The 20,821-nt window shown below is 37.9% G+C and overlaps 1 protein-coding gene across 1 annotated transcript; it reads right to left on the minus strand.

Moving 5' to 3' along the window:
• Positions 1-863: 863 nt before the first annotated feature.
• Positions 864-13,934, minus strand: calm1b (calmodulin 1b). Its single transcript, XM_053614778.1, has 6 exons — positions 13,822-13,934; positions 9,139-9,169; positions 7,910-8,053; positions 3,649-3,755; positions 3,403-3,538; positions 864-2,640 (listed from the first exon to the last, which is right to left on the minus strand). Exons 1-6 carry the CDS (start codon positions 13,822-13,824, stop codon positions 2,612-2,614), a joined length of 450 nt encoding a protein of 149 aa, XP_053470753.1. The 5' UTR covers positions 13,825-13,934; the 3' UTR covers positions 864-2,611.
• Between the last annotated feature and the right edge of the window lie 6,887 nt (positions 13,935-20,821).

Genomic DNA, 20,821 nt, shown 5'->3' on the forward strand with positions numbered 1-20,821 from the left:
TATTTATAAATCTAGCAGATAAAGACAAGTACACAGACCAATGGTGTATTTACATTAATGAGCCTGGATAAATAAGGAATAGCCCACTGTGTGTGTGCTGCTGTTAGAGTGAAATACTCTGTGTGATGAAACTGAGTTACTGTTACCACCCTGAACTTGATTATTTTTCCATAACAGCACGCCCCCTAGTGTTTTATTCCTCTTACACCACAGCGATTTAGCCAAAAATGACCATTTTGTATTTGTTAAATACCACGTCATACTTTTTTATACATTTATTTGCCCACAAAACAAGTTAGTTCCTGTTCTCACTTATGTTCTAGCAGCTGTAAACAGTCGTTCCCTCACGTAGATGATCCACATACAAATAGGGAATATGAACAACATGGTTCTTGAGGCACAAAACAGTCAATAAACAAACAAAAACCAGCTAGACCGGAGCCTTGGAACTGATGATGTCATGGTCAGGGGGCTGGGCAATTTGGTCACCTGGTCAACCAGGTAAGGACCGTGACACTATTAAATGTAACTGGAGTTTCTGCCTTTTATCTATTGTTTTCCCTCTGCTGATGGATAGAATGATGGGGAAATGGGCAGACAGATGTACAGAGAACTCTTTTATTAATGCTGTAAGACAGACAGGTCTGCAAATAAGTTGTAAACAGACAGACATGTAGACTGATAGAAGGGTAGACAGATATAGATAGAGAGATAGAGGTGTAGGGAAGCAAAACCAGGAAAAGAGTCAGACAAAAGGATAGATAGACAGATCGATGGTTGGAAAAGTAGAGAAACTGATGGGATAGGTAGATTGTTAGAAGGGTAGAAAAACAGATTAATGGGGCAGACAGATAGAAGGATACAGACAGACAGCTTTTTATTAATGCTGTAGGACAGACAGCTGGGTAGATAAGGAAATAGGTAGATAGATCATGAAGAGGATAGACAGACTGATAGATAGAGAGATAGAAGGATAGACAGACTGTTATAAGGGCAGATGGAAGGATAGACAGATAAATGATTATACAAAAACAGTTGCATGAGTTATGAGACATAAATAAATGAATAGAAAGACAGACAGATCTTTTTATTAATGCTTCTTGACAATTAGATGGATGGATGGATGGATGGACCAGTAGACAGGTAGAAAGATAAACAAACAAAGATATATAGATAGATAGATAGATAGAAGGGTAGACAGGGAGAAGTGTTGAAGGTAGACAGATAGAGGAGAAGGATACAGGCATATCTGGACAGAGGTGTGGAAAGACAGCTGAACAGCTAGACAGGTTGATGTATCGGCAGGGGGATAGAGGAGTAGATGGTAGACAAAGAGACAGCTGTTTTTATTAATGCTGCAAGACTGGATGTCAGATAGATAGATAGCCTGGTAGACAGACACCTATGCAGGTAAATTAGTAAATCCACATGAAGAGAGATGGGTAAAAGCATAGACAGACAAGTAGACTGATAGAAGGATAGGCAGATAGATATAAGGGTAGGTGGATGGAGAGACAGACAGAAGGACAGACAGCTCTCTTCATTAATGCTGTAAGACAGGTTGGCATTTCAATGGATAGACAGATAGAGTGCAGGACAGACAGGTCCTGTGTTATTTCAAGCTTCATTAAATTTAGCCACAAATGATTTATAAATAAACACAACATACAAGTTGTTTATGGTGTTTTTTTATTTGGAAAAAAAAAAAACCCAAAAGAAAACAAAACAAAAAAAGAAAGAGTAGCACGTACAACTTGGAATGGATGTAAACTGAACTCAGCAAACGAAATGTATTCTATAATAATAATAATAATAATAATAATGAAGGTGTTATGCATGCATCTCTCCTCCACAGTAGAAGATGACCATCCAAGCAAAAATTAACACAAAAAACCTTCAATGAAACCTAAATCATGCCAAATGTTTAAAGACTTTTTAGCCTATTTTTATATTTAATTTCCGACAACAGTCCCTTCCCCTCAGCGTTTATTCATTAGGCATGTGTTAATAATAAAAAAAACTGCGATATTTAACACACAATACTTTATTATTATTATTATTATTATTATTATTATTATTAAGGACTTTCCTCAGGTTTATATGGTTGCCTCAAATTTTAAAAAGGTCTTGATTTCTCTACGGCCAATTGTTAATATACTGTTAATTCATTACAATAATTGATGACATAATAACAGAAGAAATGTGTAAATGTAATATCAGCACACATCTATTATCGGTCCCAGTTTGTCTCGATATATAAAAGGTCTGGTACGTCACGTTCATTCTCACTCTGCATGCAGGAAGAAGAGAAAACGGAGAGATGACGAGGTCACACATCAGCCGAGCTTTACGTGTGCGGTGTCTGTGGGTAGTAAGCTGTAGGTCGATTATTTCTTTTATTTTAATAACAGAGTGTGGATCTGCAGGGATGGAGCACTAACTTATTCATGCAGAGTTTTTTTTGATTTTATATCCGTGTGGACAGAAGGAAGATATTTTCATTTCAACATTCAATCATTCTCTGTACAGAAACAATTCTCAATAATTGTATTTTTTTTCCCCACAAGAGGTAAATAAAACTTTTTTTTTTCTTCTAAGATGGCAGGAAGCTTCACTTTGCAGTCATCATCTGTACAAATTCTGGGGGGGAAAAAAAGAATTAAAAAAGATGACGTGTTCAGTCAGTGTGGATTTGGCGGAGTTGTTCAATCATTAACATTTATTTTTAATTTCTTTAATCAAAACATGAAAATGGTTTCATTCATTTATTCAGTAATTATCATCATCACACTTCAAACTGGCTTTATATTAATATTGCTAATGAACTTTATAATTATTAATCACCGCTAATCCCTAACCATTAGCCACCAATAACCCCTAATTAATATTAACTGCCACTAAAACCTACCAACTAACCCCTGATGTTTATCTCTAACCCTCACCGCCAATCCCAATATCTCACCCTCACCGCCAATCCCAATATCTCACCCTCACCGCCAATCCCAATATCTCACCCTCACCGCCAATCCCAATCTCACCTCCAATCCCAATCTCACCTCCAATCCCAATATCTAACTAACCCTCACTGCTAATCCTAATATCTAACCGTCACCGCCAATCCCAATATCTAACCTTCAACACTAATCCCAGTATCTAAGTAACCCTCACCGCTAATCCCAATATCCAACACTCACTGCCAATCCTAATCTCCACCACTAATCCTAACCCAGGCAGCAGAAACCCAGAATACAATCCAAGGACAGGTCTGTGCAGTTAGGGTTTAGGGTCTTGTTTAAGGTCTCTCCAGTGCAAGCGGGTGGTGTTGCTAAAACTCATTCTGAATACTTGCATAAACCTGCATGTAATTCCTGCAAGGAAAGGAGATGAAGTTTTGTTCCGTACCTTCGTAGTTCACCTGACCGTCTCCGTCGATATCGGCTTCTCTGATCATCTCATCCACTTCCTCGTCCGTGAGCTTCTCGCCCAGGTTTGTCATGACGTGACGCAGTTCTGCAGCGCTGATGTAGCCATTTCCATCCTAAAGAGAAGGGAGCGGGGGGGGGTTTCACATGGTTTAATCAACATCTTAGCATCTGGGACACACGTCATATGAACTGTGCCGAGCCAGGCCAAAGTGTTTAAACGAACCTTATCAAAAACCCGGAAGGCCTCGCGGATCTCCTCCTCGCTGTCTGTGTCCTTCATCTTTCTGGCCATCATGGTCAAGAACTCGGGGAAGTCGATTGTTCCATTACCTGAGAACAGGAAATATATAACACACCAAATTCCATTATAGTGACTCGTGGGTTTAATACTGATTTCCATTTATCCAACCAGCATAATGGACATTATCTGGAATTTGAGTGATATAACGTCATGGTGGTCACACTGAAGTGATTTTGAGGGGACAAGTGCAAGTGGCGCTTAAAGTAAATTTTTTTATTAGGATAAACAACATTATACAACAGATAGTTCTGGGCCACTAATCCAAGAGTGCTGGGACATTTCACTGTGTGCATCACTTCGCGTGTCAGTGTTCACTACATAAAATTCCAATAATGTTGGAATAAAAACATTATTCTGAGACGATGACAAGACAACACCGACGTCATTAACCACTAACTGTGACTAGATCAACATGCAATAATGTTGATGAAAAAAAGACGAGACTAAAATAATAAACTAAAATGAAAAAATAAAAACTCTACCAAAATCTCTCTTTATTTTCGTTGACGATAACAAAGAGGAGACAAAATATTATAAACTTTTTTTTTCATCTAAATTACAATCCAAATATCCTGTTTCCTTTCCTGTGCTGCACGCGGCGTATCAGGACTAAAGAGAGCAAGCGCAGTGTGGAGAAGCTTTCAAGCTAATGTTCATTAAATAATGACAGAAACAGTTGGACTTGGGAGAAAGAGAAGATCTGATATTTGCAAACGCCATTTTGTCTAAAGAGGGCAGGGAAACAATGTTTCCTCAAGCAGCATATGAAGGCTAACCACAAAGAACTTGAGGTAGGTTAACGTCTTGATGGTAACGTTAGTTACCAATAACAATAATAATAATAATAATAATAATAATAATAATAATAATAATAATAATAATAATATTATTATTATTAAGACTAAAAATGTCACCAGTTTTCATTGACTAAAATACGTACGGGTTTCTTTGACTAAGATAAGACTAAAATGCCAGACTTTTCCGTCAACTAAAAAAAAAAAAAAAGGATAAGGTTGACTAAATATGATAAAAAAGATCAAGGACATTTGACGCAGGACTAAATAAAAAAAAAATTGCTGACAAAATGATCACTAATTCCAATTCTACCAATACTTTGTTACACTGAAATCGTCACTATACTTACTATGTTTTTTTTTTAATTATTATTATTAGAAGTAACATCAATAAAAATTAATGTTGTAATATTTACAGTATATTTATAATTGTTGGTATAACAAACATCCATGTCTCCCCAACAGGGCTTTAGACTGACAGTACTCTCAGTCCGTGACCTACTGAACCAGTATGAGGATGTTCGAGTATTGTTAGAGACTTCTGTAAGTCGCTCCGGATGATAAAAGCGTCTGCTGAATGCCATAGATGTAGATTTGAATGTTTTTCCCGCTAAGACTATATTTGGAAACAGTCTGGTTCGCTACAGATTAATGTGTTGTACACGACACTTCCATTTTAAAGGCGCTCACCTTGCTTAGAGCTCGCTACCTAGGAGCACGTATACATCTATTCACTACTTTTATCATTCTCAAGTCATCTATTCAGAGCTTCCACTGCAGTAATTACAATAAGTCGTGACTGCTGTTACTAAACATTACAGCACCTACTCAAGATGAACAGGAGGAGCCGCTAAGAAAATAAAAATACACGACTGCCAAGATGTGGAATAGTATAAGATGAAGTACAGAATTTTTGGAGCCACTTTGCTTTACCCGTCTTTAACCCCGCTAACAGAAAACACACCGAAGCTGATTTGGAACACGGAGATGTAAACGACGCATGCTTCTTGGCGGTTATACGATCCCTTGAGGGAAATTCCTGGGTGGAGACGCAGTTAAGTGTGACCTTCATTTTTGCATTTTGCAAACGCACTTAACACCCAGGGACGTGAAGGTGTAAAGAGGAGTTAAACCTGTATGACCGGATCACTCTGACCGCAGAAACTGCAGTGATTTAAACTAAAATTACATTAGACGCCATAATAAACCACTTTACACCCATTTTAAACGTCCCATTTGATAACTTGGGCTCTAGCGATTGTTCTAAAAGAACATTCAGCTTCAGATCAGTACGTTTCCTAAAAACAAGGTTCTTTGCTTCTCTCCTTCCTACTTTATTTCTGTTTCTCCCTTTCTTCTTCTCTCCATTCACTTTGTGTCTTTCTGTCCAGTGTCTTCCTTTAATTCTTTTTCTTACTTTGAATTTTTTTCTCTTCCGTTCTTTCTTTCTTATTCCTTCTTTCTGTCGTTCTTTGAATGCTTCTTTCTTTCTTTGCCTCTGTCTCTCTCGTCACTTATTTATTTTCCTTTCTTTCTGAAAAGTTTACTGTGAACACGTTTTCCTCTTTGTTCCTCTCTAACGCTTCCCAACCAGGTACAGACAGAAAGCCCCTCACCATGTGCACATTCCTTTGTCTCCCCGAATACCATTTGTTCATATTCCTATGACTTCCTGAATACCATATATGGAGTTGTTCCTGTCTTACATTAATATGCTTCCCGTTTTATACAAATATGCTCTTCTGCCTAGCCAGTCAATAGTTAACCCATTGCCTCTGTTGCGTGTCAAGCCTGATATGTACACTGCCTTTCTTTAAATAAATCAGAGATCTTGCCATTTAAACTTTGTGTGTTATTTGGCATAACACACTTATTTCCTGATCTATGGAATTAAATTTGTACCAGAAGTACTGAACGTAACTTTTCAAGAGACTGAACAAAAATATACAAAGAGAAAGAAGAAAAATGCTCTGAAACTGAAAACAGTGAACTCTGTGTGCAAAAATTTAACATAAACAGCATCCTTTCTTTCTTAAGTTTCGTTTACCCTTTCAAACGTTACGTTCGCCATTCTGTCACAAACCTCTCGTGTGGTCGGGGCTTAACGGCGATTTACTCTCATTGGCTAGAGAGATTTGGATCGAAACTGGATCTGGAAATTTAATTCCATACCTGATCCAGAAGATAATGAAATCTTTTGTAAAAACGACGACTGAAAGATGACTGCTATAGAAACAAACTTTTAAAGCTTTTATACTCCCGTGCTATAAATTGTGGTATTGTGTCTTACTGTTACAGTATTACACACACTACACTTATACCGGCTGTACTCGAGCGGAAAAAACACAAGACCGGAAACAAACGACAATCTATTCCTCAAATCAGACATCACAGTGAGACTCGCTGTGTGGGCATCGCTGTGCCTGAAGTGCGCAGCGTGGATTATGTAATCGCTTTTATTTCCTTATTACTGTCTGACCTACACATCACCACTCAGACAGAGAGACAGAGAGAGAGAGAGAGAGAGAGAGAGAGAGAAGGAACTTAAACAGCAACCAAGCGTGTAATGATATTTATACTGCATAATAATTAGGACAGTACTAAACCCTGCATGTAAAGGAACTGTAGAATGTGTTTATAAGGAAGCGATCTTTACACAACACGTTTACACCTCTTTATTACAGGACGTTAAAATGGTGGGAATAAATATGTATTTGCATCATTTAAAATAGTAAATTAGTTTAAATGAAGGAGGCTATGTTTATTGGTTTGGCCCAGTAGGCCATAAAAACAACCCTGATGTTTAGTAAATAAATCTAAATATAAACATGTAAATTCAGATTAAATTCAGGTTTATTAATTTTATTTTAAATGATCGATTTAAGCAACGTGGAAATAATTCTTCTGCATTTTTCAAAGCACAATTTTTCATCCGCGCAACATCAGGCAACATTTCAGCTTTCCTTCCCTGGCTTTATTTCTCTTTACTCCTTGTTTATTCTCCTCTTTTCTCTTATACTCATTCTTTCATTTTACTTTTACATCTTTCGTCTTCCCTCCTTCATTTTATTCTACATTTCTTCCATTCTCTCCATGCATTTCTTTTCTTTTATATTGTGCGTCTTTCTGTTTCTATCTCTCCCTTTTATTTCTCTTTATTTTTCTGTCTTTTTTTGGTTTTCTTCCTCTCACATTCCGCTCCTTCCTTCCTTTCTTCATTTCATTCTACATTTCTTTTTCCATCCATTGATTTTTTTTTCTTTTCTCTCGCTTCCTTTCCCAGAACCTCTCTCACACGCTCGGGGATGAGTGCATGAAGATAAATATTTGACTTTTTTTTGTTTTTGTTTTGTTTTTGTTTTGTTTGTTTTTTTAAACTAAACTCTCACCGTCAGCGTCGACTTCGTTGATCATGTCCTGCAGCTCGGCCTCGGTGGGGTTTTGTCCCAGAGAGCGCATCACCGTGCCCAGCTCTTTAGTCGTGATGGTGCCGTCTCCGTCCTTATCGAACAGTGAGAACGCCTCCTTAAACTCTGACAAATAAATAAACACAATAAACAAACACGATCAGGGGCAGAGTTTAGAGTTTAAAAACACTACAGTTTATTAAAGGTAAAGAGAGCGGAAGTTCCTCTGATCCAAGTCTGAAACACGCGCAGGAACGTCAGGAAAATTGGATTCTGATCAGATGACATCGTTAATGTGTCCGAACACACACTCATTATAAACATACAACATTCATTTATTTTTCTTTGTTTCTCTTAATCTACTTTCTTCTTCTCATTCATTCGGAATTCCTTTCTTTCTTCTTTGTTGCTTTTATGTTTTCATTAGGTTTACTTCCTATTTTTTCTTTATTCTCTTTTTATTCCTTCCTTCTTTCGCTCTCTTTTTAAAAAACTTACTTCATTATTTTTCCCTTATTCTTTATTTCTGTCTCTTCATTTTACTCCACATTTCTTCCTCTCTGCATCCAGTCATTTACAGTATATACATTCTTTTCTTTCTCTCCCTCTCCTTTATTTTTCCCTTATTCCACTTTCCTATCTCTCACTCTTACGTTTTTCCTACTTTCCTTCTTTCTTTGTTTCTTCCCTCATTTTATTCTACTCTTCTTCCTCTCCATCCGTCCTTTATGTGCGATTCCGTTTTATTCTTTTTTTCATCTTTTTCTTTCGCTCTTTAATTCTCATTTGCTTTTTATTCCTTTTACTTTATGTCCTTTTGTCTATTCTCATCTATCCTTTCTTTTCCCTAAACAACATTCTTCCTTCTGTAACTGTTCAATTGAGAGGGTTTTAGACTTTTTCACCCTTAACCTTTAATTTATTGTTTTTTTTTATCACTTTGACGGGATATTCTTCAGGAAACACATCATACATTTAGAAATCTAGTTTCATTACAGACATCTGTATAGTATGTTAAACCTGATGTATGCTTGCAGTGCATTATGGGTAACACACACACTGTATGAACACTCTGATATATAATAACCACCATGAAGATGTAGAACCGAGTCTGTGTGTGTGTGTTATGTTTGGAATGAAGATTAAAGTGCTATAAAACGCAGAAGTGATTAATTCTATATTACAGATTAAAGAAAGTCATCAGCTCTTACCTGCGATTTGTTCCTCTGTTAGCTGATCAGCCTTAAACACAAAACAGATGGAAATATTATTATTATTATTATTATTATTATTATAATATGGTTGAAATGTTCCTCTGAAATGAATTAAATGTTCTTTTATGCAAAGTAAACTGCACTAGTGATCAAACCTGCATTTAAAAGCAAGTGCATCATCCACACAGATTTATTACGACTTCAAAAAGTAGTTAAGGCCCAGAAGTCATAATTATTATTCAGAAACAGGATACGTGCTGTAATTTTATAAGCACAGGGAATACCGTGTAAGATACTCACACAAAGTGGAGTGTTTTATACAAGCATCCTTGGATGAGCGATACAGACTTAAATCTACAATCACGATATTTCCCGGTAACGATATAAATGACGCTATGAAAAAGTACCATTCAACACTATGTTTTTGGCCACAAGTCCCATCAGGATACAGTTTTTGCAAACGCAAACACTTATCCAAAAAAGTTCAACTTAATCCTGGATATCATCAAATACTAAACTGTACTAATTAAAGAGACAAAAATATATAAATATGTTTTTAATTTTATTCACAAATTGAAATTCCAGTAAAAATGCAAACACCAATACTTGCAGGATTCATTATCTCACTCCAGGAAAAACAAATGGACATGTTGTATCCGAACAACTTCCATATTTTGGATTAGAGGTCGACCGATTGATCGGTTTTCTGATTAATTGGCGCTGATAACCGACCGCTGGAACTATTGGTTATCGGCAAAAATCCACACAGATACTTTGTCCCGGTCGCGTCCGTTGCGGAGTGGCTGAAAAGGGTCCGCTGTCATTATACAGCACAAGAGCGGTTTCTAGAGGCAAAACAAAAGCTACCACTGACCAATTTTGTTGTGTTATTTTAAATGTTTTTGATTCATTTTGGACGTCTCTATTTTTATTTGTTATTTGGAGCGTTATTTTTTGGTTCAGTTTGGATGTATATCTTTTATTTACTTTAATATTTATTAACAGTTAATATATTCATATTTATTTCATTTAAAAAAGTACAGTACATTTTCATGGTACAGTCAGTACTGTTTATTTTTGTAATAAAGTTCAGCAATATTTTACTTTGAGTGTTACGTTTTTATTCAGTATCAATTTTAAAAACTAGCAGATAATTAATCGGTTATCAGCAGGTAGGTACCGCCCAACTTCACTATACTATAAAATCCACTATCCCTCGACCTCTATTATGGGGGAAGCTCCTTTTTTGGAGATTAATTCTTCTTCCTGTCCAGGGTTGGAACTCTTCTCAACTGTATTGTCAATAACACAATTCTTATCATGGGCGATCATGGGCACAGCCCTACCCCTGATTTTAAACACTTCCCAAATCACCAAATGAAAAATGGATGCTTTATAAGAGAGGCACTTCTAAAACATCCAGCTGGGCGGTAAAACCTCGACTACACACACTGAGTAAAGCGTTCTCCGGAGGAGAAAGCAAAAAAAATCACAAAGAAAAGAGATCCAGCCCACTGATTAAAGGAGCTGTTATAACAGCAGCTAAAGCGTTACGTTATATTCTCAGACGCACATCATCAACTTTTACTTTTCTATAAATAATGACTAGTTGTATAACTGACACTTCCTTAGATATCCAATGAGCCACTTGACACAAACGTCCCGCTAGAAACTCGCTCCTCCTGTGGATCATTTTTTTGCAGTCCAGACACGAGAGTTCATCGATGAGGAGACGGTTCATATTTATTTCAGACGTCCCCCTGATAAACTAATAAGATTCGAATAGAGGTTCTGACTAAAAAAAGACTAATACGACGATATAGGATTGAGAGGATGGCGAGCTGTGTGAAAAGTCCTCGATGTGACATGAATCCGACATGTCCTTTAAAAACATCGCGTCTTTATACTGAAGAAAAGTGTAAAAACCTGTTTTCCCACAGGATGTAACACAATCTTTACCAACACATCCATTCAGATGGGATGCAAGCTTATATTACCTGGAGTTATTCCTACTGCTCGTTCTATAGAAGGTAAAATATGGACTAATCTTTCAGAAGTGTGCACTCAGTCCATCAAAAGTGACCGACATGATGGATCGGGACCCAGAGGAAATGGTACGCCACTAATGATCACATTCTACGTGTCCATGTGTAAAACTAATCCAGCGTGATTTCAAACACGGTGAATGTCATGCGTTTATCATGTTGTTAGACAGTTATATGCCACAGAAAAATGGGCATGAATACTTCAGTTTGTAATCAAATTGCAGTTTTAAAAATGTCTCAGAAATTAACGCAAAATCAAGCAAACTCCGCAATATTCGTAGGATATTTTTCAAAATTAGCGCAGATTTGGGCCGAAACGCGTCATGTGACGTCCTCACAACGCGACATTCAGCCAAAGCCGTCTTCGATTCGTGTGCGTCGAACATGAGTACAGCTAAAAGGTCTCATTTACCAACAAACATCACTGTGAAAGAGCGTGCGAAACCATTTCGTGCGATTGTGATTTCGCGGATTTGAGTAGTTTTCTGCAAAAAAAGCAGAAATTTTGAAAGAAGTCACAGCAAAATCAAGCGTTTTTTTGGCCACAACAATCACAAAAAAACCTTAACGAAATCCTGTACGGACTGCTTAGATGCAATTTACTCTTTTGGGGGTAACCAGTCGTTCAAATGCTAGCACTTGTGTTCGAGTTACACACAAAAGAGAAACGTGTTTTCAGAGAAACAGTGATATTCAGATTTATTCAAATACTAAACCTTTTAAGTCATTAAAGTATGAAAGCAGCTTTTAAAGAGATCTGATGTTAGTGCTGCTCTGCAGCGTTTTTCCGAGACGTTCGGTTTTTCAACGATAAAAACAACGCATGAGTCTGTGTGAAAGTCTGATTGTGATGTTTTCTGCAGCAGCGCAATATCTTTCACAACTAAATTATTATACCGGGACGAGTGGAATATTTCCCCACACGTACTCTCAGCGCAATTTGTGTTCAAAGTGAAATATAAATAATACTGGATGTTAATCAAGATCAGATTGAAAAGGAAAGCAAGCATGCATACACACACACACACACACACACACACACACACACAGAAACTGCGGATAACAACATGCTGATTCATCTCAACACTCACTCACACTCTCTCTCTCTCTCTCTCTCTCTCTCTCACACCAGCTCTTTGGTCATTATTCATTATTAATACCATCTCAGACGTAATAATAATAATAATAATAATAATAATAATAATAATATTTATGACTAAAGGATGATTCATGTTGATAATCCCACACACACACACACACACACACACAGTACAATATGAACTCTATCAGCCCACTGAGCCTGGAAAGCTGCTTAACAGTTATAGGAGTTATGCATGGAGATTCTTGCAGTTGTGTGTGTACACACACACACACACACACAACTGCAAGAATCTCCATGCATAACTCCGATAATACTAACAGTAGTAATAATAATAAGAAGAAGAAGGTTCCATGTCTGTTTGTCATTCATCTATCTGTCTTTCTCTCACTGTCTCTATCTACACATATTTTCTACATGATTATCCATCTTACTTTCTCTTATAAGTAACATTTAGGCCTACACACACACACACACACACACACACTATATAGAAATGATACCCTGTATCTTGCTCTCGTTGACATTACTGTTATGTATTTATTTATTTATTTCAACTCACTGTAAATGAAACAATTTCACTCACATTTCATACTTGTCTACCATGTGTAAAGTAAACTGTGAAGTGACATCACAGCCTGTAAGCACATACTAATGTATTCACAGCACATCTGCAAACATCTGCACGCACAGCTGAGGGACACACGGCTCGGCTCTTTCTGCTTTATGGACATTTTGCAGGATTCATTGGCTGCACTCAGGGTTGTGGGTCACTGGTCTTTCATTATATCATTTAATTATGCCAACTTTAGAGCAATCTGCGCGTGCACACACACACACAGTTAAAACACCCCTACTGCTTATTTTATTCATTGTTCATGTTTCTTTTGATTTTTTTAAATGATATTTGTATCAGATTTTTGAAGGCGTGCTGTGTTTAGTCATTCCTAAGTGACACTAATTCATGTGTACAGGCTTCAGGGAGAGTCTCATTATTTTACAACCGGTTTTAAACCATGATGAAGCTCAACACCAGCACTACTCACACTGTCTATTAGAAATACTGGCTCTTATGGGTAGTTCTGAAAGATATACACTGTCTGGATTTACACACAGCTTGATACAGGGTGCTTTGTTATAAGGATAACGGAATAATCTCATTCAATTAAAAGATTAATTAATTAATTAATTAATTAATTAATATTTCATCAGCCTATTATAAGCAGACAAATGCTGCATCATTAAATCCCGCAGTTACCCCTGGCTGAACCCTGTGATTATCTCACATTTATAGATATTTTACGCATTTATAATACAATATAATCGTTAATAAATATCTAGGATATATTTTTTTTAAAGTTTAATGTTTGAATGAATCCCAATGCTCACATGGACAGACAGACCAGGACTATAATTAAGGCCACACGTTTGTCTGCGGCGAACGGAAAGCATCAAAACGTCAAATACCATAAACAGATTTAAAATATGTATAGATATATATTTTTTAAATTATCAAACAATAATGAAGATACGCACCATGTTTGTAGAACGGAGAGAGAGTCTTGTAGAGGCGGAAGCGGTTTATGGGGCGCAGCGATGCTGTTTGTTCTGTCTGCTGTGCTGTGGGTGAAATGTATCCCTCCGCCACGCAAAGCCGCCAGGGAGTTCCTACATCCGGGACACTCCCACTGTCTTTCTGTACACTTCCGCGTTTTCACTCTCCGCTAGAGGGCGCTGCTGCAGCGATTAAAAGCGATGTTTTGCAAAAGATTAAAACGTTTCTCACACACAAAAAAAACAATTTGGTATTTTCCCCCCCTTAAATAAATAAAGCATAATAAATGTTTAAGCCTCTTTAAACACGTTTGCAATATGAATATAAAGACGTTAATGTCGTGGTTTTTTTTTCTGTTTGGATCCCACGCTCACAAAAAATGGCTGATTGAATGACATCCATTTCACACTGATCCACATGTTAAAGCAATAAAAGCACATTATTAGCCTAAAAGCGACAGAATATAACTTAAAAACATACCAATACAAAACAAGTGATGAAGCATGAATGGCCTAAAAAGTTCGTTTTATTTAATTTATTTTTAATAAATATTTCTAGAATGGTAAAACATGTGCTCAGCTAGGTTATCAAACAATGAAGAAATGTCGACATTGTGTAAGCAAACAAACAAACAAACAAACAAACAAAACCTATAATGCTGTATCAGCTTTAAGGCTTTTCACAATTTAAATTTTGGATAGAACTAAAAAAAATCAATAATATTATACAGAAGTGGGCGCTAAGCAGGGGCCTAGTTTCTGACATTTAAAAAATAAATAAATTGAATATAAATTTTTTATTCCCAAGATTAGTATATCAGTTTATTCCGTTTAATAGGTTTAGGAATGAAGTTAGCAGTAACATTTAAAACTAAGAAAAATAAATCTCTTTTTAGTTAATCTAACTCATTTGCTCTATTTGGTATGCTTTATTTAACACACTTTTTCTTTGTCTTTTTAAGTATTTTCTTTCTTTGTGGTACATCTGTATTTTAGTTAATATTTTGTTAACTTTTTATATAAATTTAAATGAATAATACAATTTTATTTTAAAGTGTAATGAACGCTAATCAGTGTGAATTTTAAAAAGGCGAACGCGCAGGCTACCTAAAGGGTCTTCTACACTGAAGCGGCCAGACTACTGCTCCTACATAGTTCTGTATCCTTCCGCACTTCAGGTTGCTGCTCTTGTGTCTCCTAACGCGGAGGGATACGTTTATATGGGTTTTCTGCGTGTTTGTTGGGTATTTCAGAGCTGCAGTATTATTAATTAATGATTAGCGGTTCGTGTGGATTGTTTTAGAGCTTAATATTTATCCTATAAATGTTATTTTCAATTTTTTTGAGTGGAAACTAACCCATGACTTCAAAACTTAAAATCCGACAGTACTCCTGTGCTACAGTGTCCAAACTGCCTTTTGTTGCTGTAGTGCTTCTTAAAATGTATTTAATTAAAAAATTTTTTTTTTTTAATTTGCTTTCAGGTTCATTTATTGTTTTATGCTGTAGTGGATTTTCACGTTTGTAGGGTCATTTATGATGTTTTAAGTATGGATTATTATCAGATTAATAATAATTCACATAATTTATAATTCATTAACATTATAGAAATACTATTCTGTGGCATTGATTGTCTTCAAATAGAAATATAAAGAAAAAAAGATTTTAGGGATATTGGTATGATTATGTAAATGTAAATATATAGCCTAGTATAGTTTAATGCATGTTTAATATATTATATGATCGATATACAGAGGGGTTTTTTCTTCATATAAAGCAGAATATATTTATATTTCCTATATTGTATTTATGTATATATTAATATATTTGTGGGTGCATGGTGGCTTAGTGGTTAACACCTCCAGGGTTAGTCCCACCGTGGCCCTGTGTGTGCGGAGTTTGCATGTTCTCCCCGTGCTGCGGGGGTTTCCCCCGGGTACTCCGGTTTCCACCCCCAGTCCAAAGACATGCATTGTAGGGCTGATTGGCATGTCCAAAGTGTCTGTAGTGTATGAATGTATGTAGTGGATGGCTGTGGCTCAGGTGGTAGAGCGGGTTGTCCACTAATCGTAGGGTTGGTGGTTTGATTCCCGGCCCATATGGCTCCACATGCCGAAGTGTCCTTAACACTGAACCCCAAGTTGCTCCCGATGGCAAGTTAGTGCCTTGCATGGCAGCTGTGCTACCATTGGTGTGTGTGTGTGTGTGTGTTAATGGGTTAATGAGACACAGTGTAAAGCGCTTTGGAACCACTGTGTGATTGTACCCTGCGATGGATTGGCACCCTGTCCAGGGTGTACCCTGCCTTGTGCCCCATGCTCCCTGGGATAGGCTCCAGGTTCCCCGTGACCCTGTAGGATAAGCGCTATAGACAATGGATGGATGGATTAATATATTTATAGTTACTAGGTACATTATTACTATAATCTATATAGCAATAATCTGCATATTGTAAAATATATGCTTGTAATATTATTATCCAGTCTATTAAATGAGACGGTAATATACTGTATTAAAGGTTATTTTGTAAAATAATATATGCACTCTGATACACACTCCTCCTCCTCCCTTTGTGCTGTAAGTGCACACTAGAGTCCTGAGGGGACGATAACGAGGTGTGTGTTGTTCGTACACGCAGCTGGACCCTCACTCTGGACTCTCCATCTGTTCATTACACACATCAATATTTGCTGAGGAAATGAAGCACCAGTGTTTACAATCCTCCCATTCAGACAGGTGCAGCAGAGGACGACTAATACTATATCACATAACACACACACACACACACACACACACACTCACACACTTTCTTTATATTCTTATACAATATACAGTTGCTATGATTTAGTGTACTGTTATCATTAAATCTGGAATAGTTATCTTTATATAGATAAATGACAGTGCATTATGTAAATGATAAACTGTGTGTGTGTGTGTTACTGTACTAGTAAAATACTGTGACAGGGCGGTGTGATTGTGATGACGCAGAGTTGATTCTTTTCCTATAAAACCACACCCGGATTGTTTTGTTCATCTTGCGCCACAGCAATTTGCCAACGATTACAATTTATATACTTTATTAAAGGATGTACTTGATTTTTTTTTAATCTGTTTATGGGTACATTATACCACACACACGCAAATGATAGTGCTAAAGTACACACTTTGTGCAGGAGTGTACACTATAACCAAAATCACGGGTGTGTGGGGGGGGGGGGTGCGAGAGAAATCCTCTTATCAGCACTAGGATTAAACAGCCTGGAAAGAGTGCGTTACATAACACCAAGCACACAAGAAACCACAGTGTGTATTGTGTGTATGTGTGAACCTAGCATATTCACACACACACACACACACACACACACACACACACACACACACACACACACACACACACACATACACACACATAGACACAGCACAAGGACACTTTCTATCGCTTGAGTGATAAAAGAGAAACGTTCCAGCATGAGCAAAAGTGTGTCTGTGCGTGTGTGTGTGTGTGTGTGTGTGTGTGTGTGTGTGTGTGTGTGTGTGTTCTGTTTATTGATGGGGAATATCCCTCTGCAGTTTTTTACACTGAGATTCTGTATCAGCAGGAAACATTCACACAGAGAGAGAGAGTGAGAGAGAGAGAGAGACAAAGCAGGAGTCTGTCTGTATAATTAAAGTCTATTATTAAAACAGGAAACATACAAAATATATTTCCAGTAAACTGATATTCTGTATGTCAACATCATGAATTTATAAAGTTCTATCTGTTCTAGTTCATTTTTGGAAAATGACCCCAAACAGACATGAATTTCCCAAAACCCGGAGCCTTGACCATCCTGCACTATTTATTCCAGATTTAGAATTGAGCTGTAAATCCAAATCCAATGTTTCTGCATATTTTCTTGTTCGTTTTCTCGACTTCTGTTGTGCCACTGATTCGGAGTCACGCAGTGTTTCTGAGGAGCTAGTGGAGGTAGAAGGACGGAGAATGTCTTTATTTTTGGTCAGTTTTTTATTGCTGAACTCCTACACTAGTGCAGCGTGTCAGGAGAGAGAAAAAGACTAAAATAACACGTACACTCTTCATTTGCATGTGCCTTGTTCGAATGTGACTCCACGTAATATTGCGGAACAGTAGCACACAAAACTGCTGCATGGTGACGATAGTGAATCTCTCTACATCATAGTTTACCTCTAGTCTCTACATAGTTAATCTCTACATCACCTGTGATATGACACCAGTTGTGTATGATAACGTCTGTAATAAAAGGAAATTTTGTGAACATAAATAAACGAATGGTTATAGCAGCAAGCTGTGCCACATCACCAGGACCACCAGTGGTCGGAAGGAGCTGATTAGTTTTCTAGTAGTGCAGCAGCAAGTCAAAGGTCAAAATCAGTTTGCTCGACGTTTTAATAGTAATGGCTCGTTCACAGGGACATGTGCCGCGTACCGTACCCCGCTTCATCACATCAGTCTATCATCATTTATTTTCCTAAAGCAGCATGTGTTTTCTTCCTTAAGTTTTATTCTGTGAAAGTCATTACAAAAGTTGATGGCCAGTAGCCCTGTGTGTGTGGAGTTTGCATGTTCTCCCTGTGCTTCGTGGGTTCCCTCCGGGTACTCCGGTTTCCTCCCCCAGTCTAAAGACATGCGTTGTAAGCTGATTGGCATTTCCATTTCCAAAGTGTCCAAAGTGTGTGAATGTGTGTGCGATTATGGCCTGCGATGGGTTCCCACCCTGTCCAGAGTGTGTCCACCCCCATCGTGCCCCAAGTCCCCTGGGACAGGCTCCAGGGTCAATGTGTAGGATAAGCGGTACAGAAAATGGATGGATGGATGGCCAGTAGGTTCCTGTTTAACCTACTTATCCTCAAAATAAAAACTGATGTTTTGGACATGTACTTCGCTCATTCCAGGAATACCAACTACTGATCTATCCATCCTGTAAACCTGTTAAAAATATTGAGATGCTTAACAAAATAATTACAACTAGATTTTATTGAGATTTATACACAACCGTCTCCCTCTACCCTCGCTGTGGTGCTCCACCAATGCTGATGTATATGGTATGATTTTACAGTAAAAAGGACAACCAAGGATACATGTAGTTACCTACAAAATCATCCAGATAAAGGATCTCAACATGTTATAGACAACAGTTGTATTTGAATTCAGACACGACTGGTTTCTTTCCTGCCTTTAAATACAACCCAAGAAGGAGCTTCTCAGTTTCCTGTCTGGATATGCTTTGTGTTATATTTTAATATTTGGAAACAAATACAGTACTTGATTTGTTAAATCAGCTATTAATGTAAACTGATACTTAATCCACAAAAATCTGACCAAAAAAACCCCCAAAACAAACAAGTTACCTGTATTTTGTTCTCCAAAGAAGACATTACATTTGATTTGGTTTAACCTGTGGAGATACCACTGACAAAGGAAGTTGTTTATTCTGCTGCCAGTTTGACAGGGAACTGCAACAGGTTTAGTGGTTTGGGGGCCTCGATTCAAATCCTGCTCAGAGCTAGTAAAAGTGTCGTGTTGGCCACAGAGGGAAAGAGAATTATCAATGTTAGCAGACCATGGTTAAGACAGGTGCTGGCTGTTACACCGGAAACCAAAACCACAAACTGCAAAGTACATAAAACACACACACACACACACACACACTTTCAAAAAGTGAAAATATTGCAGGTGAAAGTAGATGAATTGAAGACATCTGGGTAATTAAACGAGGTAAGGAACTTATTTTCTGGCGAGAAGACCTATAAGTGCTGGACTGATGGTATTACCTAAAATACTTTTTTTTTAAAAACCCTCAGTGTGTACCCTAATTTGTGATAAATAAACCTTACAAATGAAGCCAGTGATTGGCAGCATGGCACCAACTACTGTCTGTGCTGGTTGCCTTGGCATTGATCATATTAGTGATTCAGTGTCTGGTCCTGACATCTCCTGCACTGACTGCTGACATGATGCTCCTGCTGACAGATTTAGACTCTGACTCAGAGTGAAATCTGACTCAAACCCTGCAACTTGACAAATGGACTGACTACACAGCGCTTTTAGGTAACTGCAACCTGGTTTCACTTTCACAAAGTTTCACTTGGTCTTGCTCAAGCCCCAAGCAGAGAGAGTCGCACCCTCAGGCACCCCGTAATCTTCCCTTGGATTTTTGGAACAAAGAGATGTTCAGAATTGGGTTATTATCCAACAATCGTACCCCAAATACCCCAGACAGAGACGTGTCTGCATCTCAGCAAGAGGTACAAAAGCTCTAGTATGCTGGAGACTCAAGGCTTTTCTAACAAATGAGGTCCACCAATGCCCCTTCAGAGAGACTTAACATGGGCAACTCCCTTATTGGCTGAAGAGCAATGTCGTATCACAGTGCTATAGGGGCAATACTGTACCTGCTACCCCTGGTGTAAGATATGTGTATGTGAGACAGCTGGAAAATAGGGCAGCTCTCAAGTTTTCTTAACAGTCCTTGACAGCTCGCTTCACCTTGTAATCAAGCTCCTCAGGTGTGCCTGTCCATAGTTAGCCTCAATGAACGTGACTTGCCTACTGGGTATATACAATGGTGCAGCAAAGTCACTGTCAAGTTGATGGTGTCTCTCCTTAGCAAGGACAGAATACACTGGCCGATGACTGGTGTCACCATCTATTAAACACATTTCATTCTTTACTGCTCCACATGTTGCACAGAATTCAGAACTAGGCCACAAGATCCTACTTTGGTCAACAAAGTGTTGGTCTCCACTACTACTTCCACTTGTAGTTAAAACCTCCTGGCCACTTCTTCCCTGAGCATATTTGCTATCCAAAATGTACAGAGAGGTTTAGCACCCCTACCCAGGTCACCTGTGCCTGTGGGTTTGTCCACTTGGTCTGAAGTGTGGACTGAGAACTGCGACCTTGCAGTCCAGGAAACATTCCTAAAGGCAAGAGCCCCTAGTACACTGGTCTTGTACTGTA

Source organism: Ictalurus furcatus, chromosome 25 (genome assembly GCF_023375685.1).
Source record: "Ictalurus furcatus strain D&B chromosome 25, Billie_1.0, whole genome shotgun sequence".
NCBI classification, from domain to species: Eukaryota; Metazoa; Chordata; class Actinopteri; order Siluriformes; family Ictaluridae; genus Ictalurus; species Ictalurus furcatus.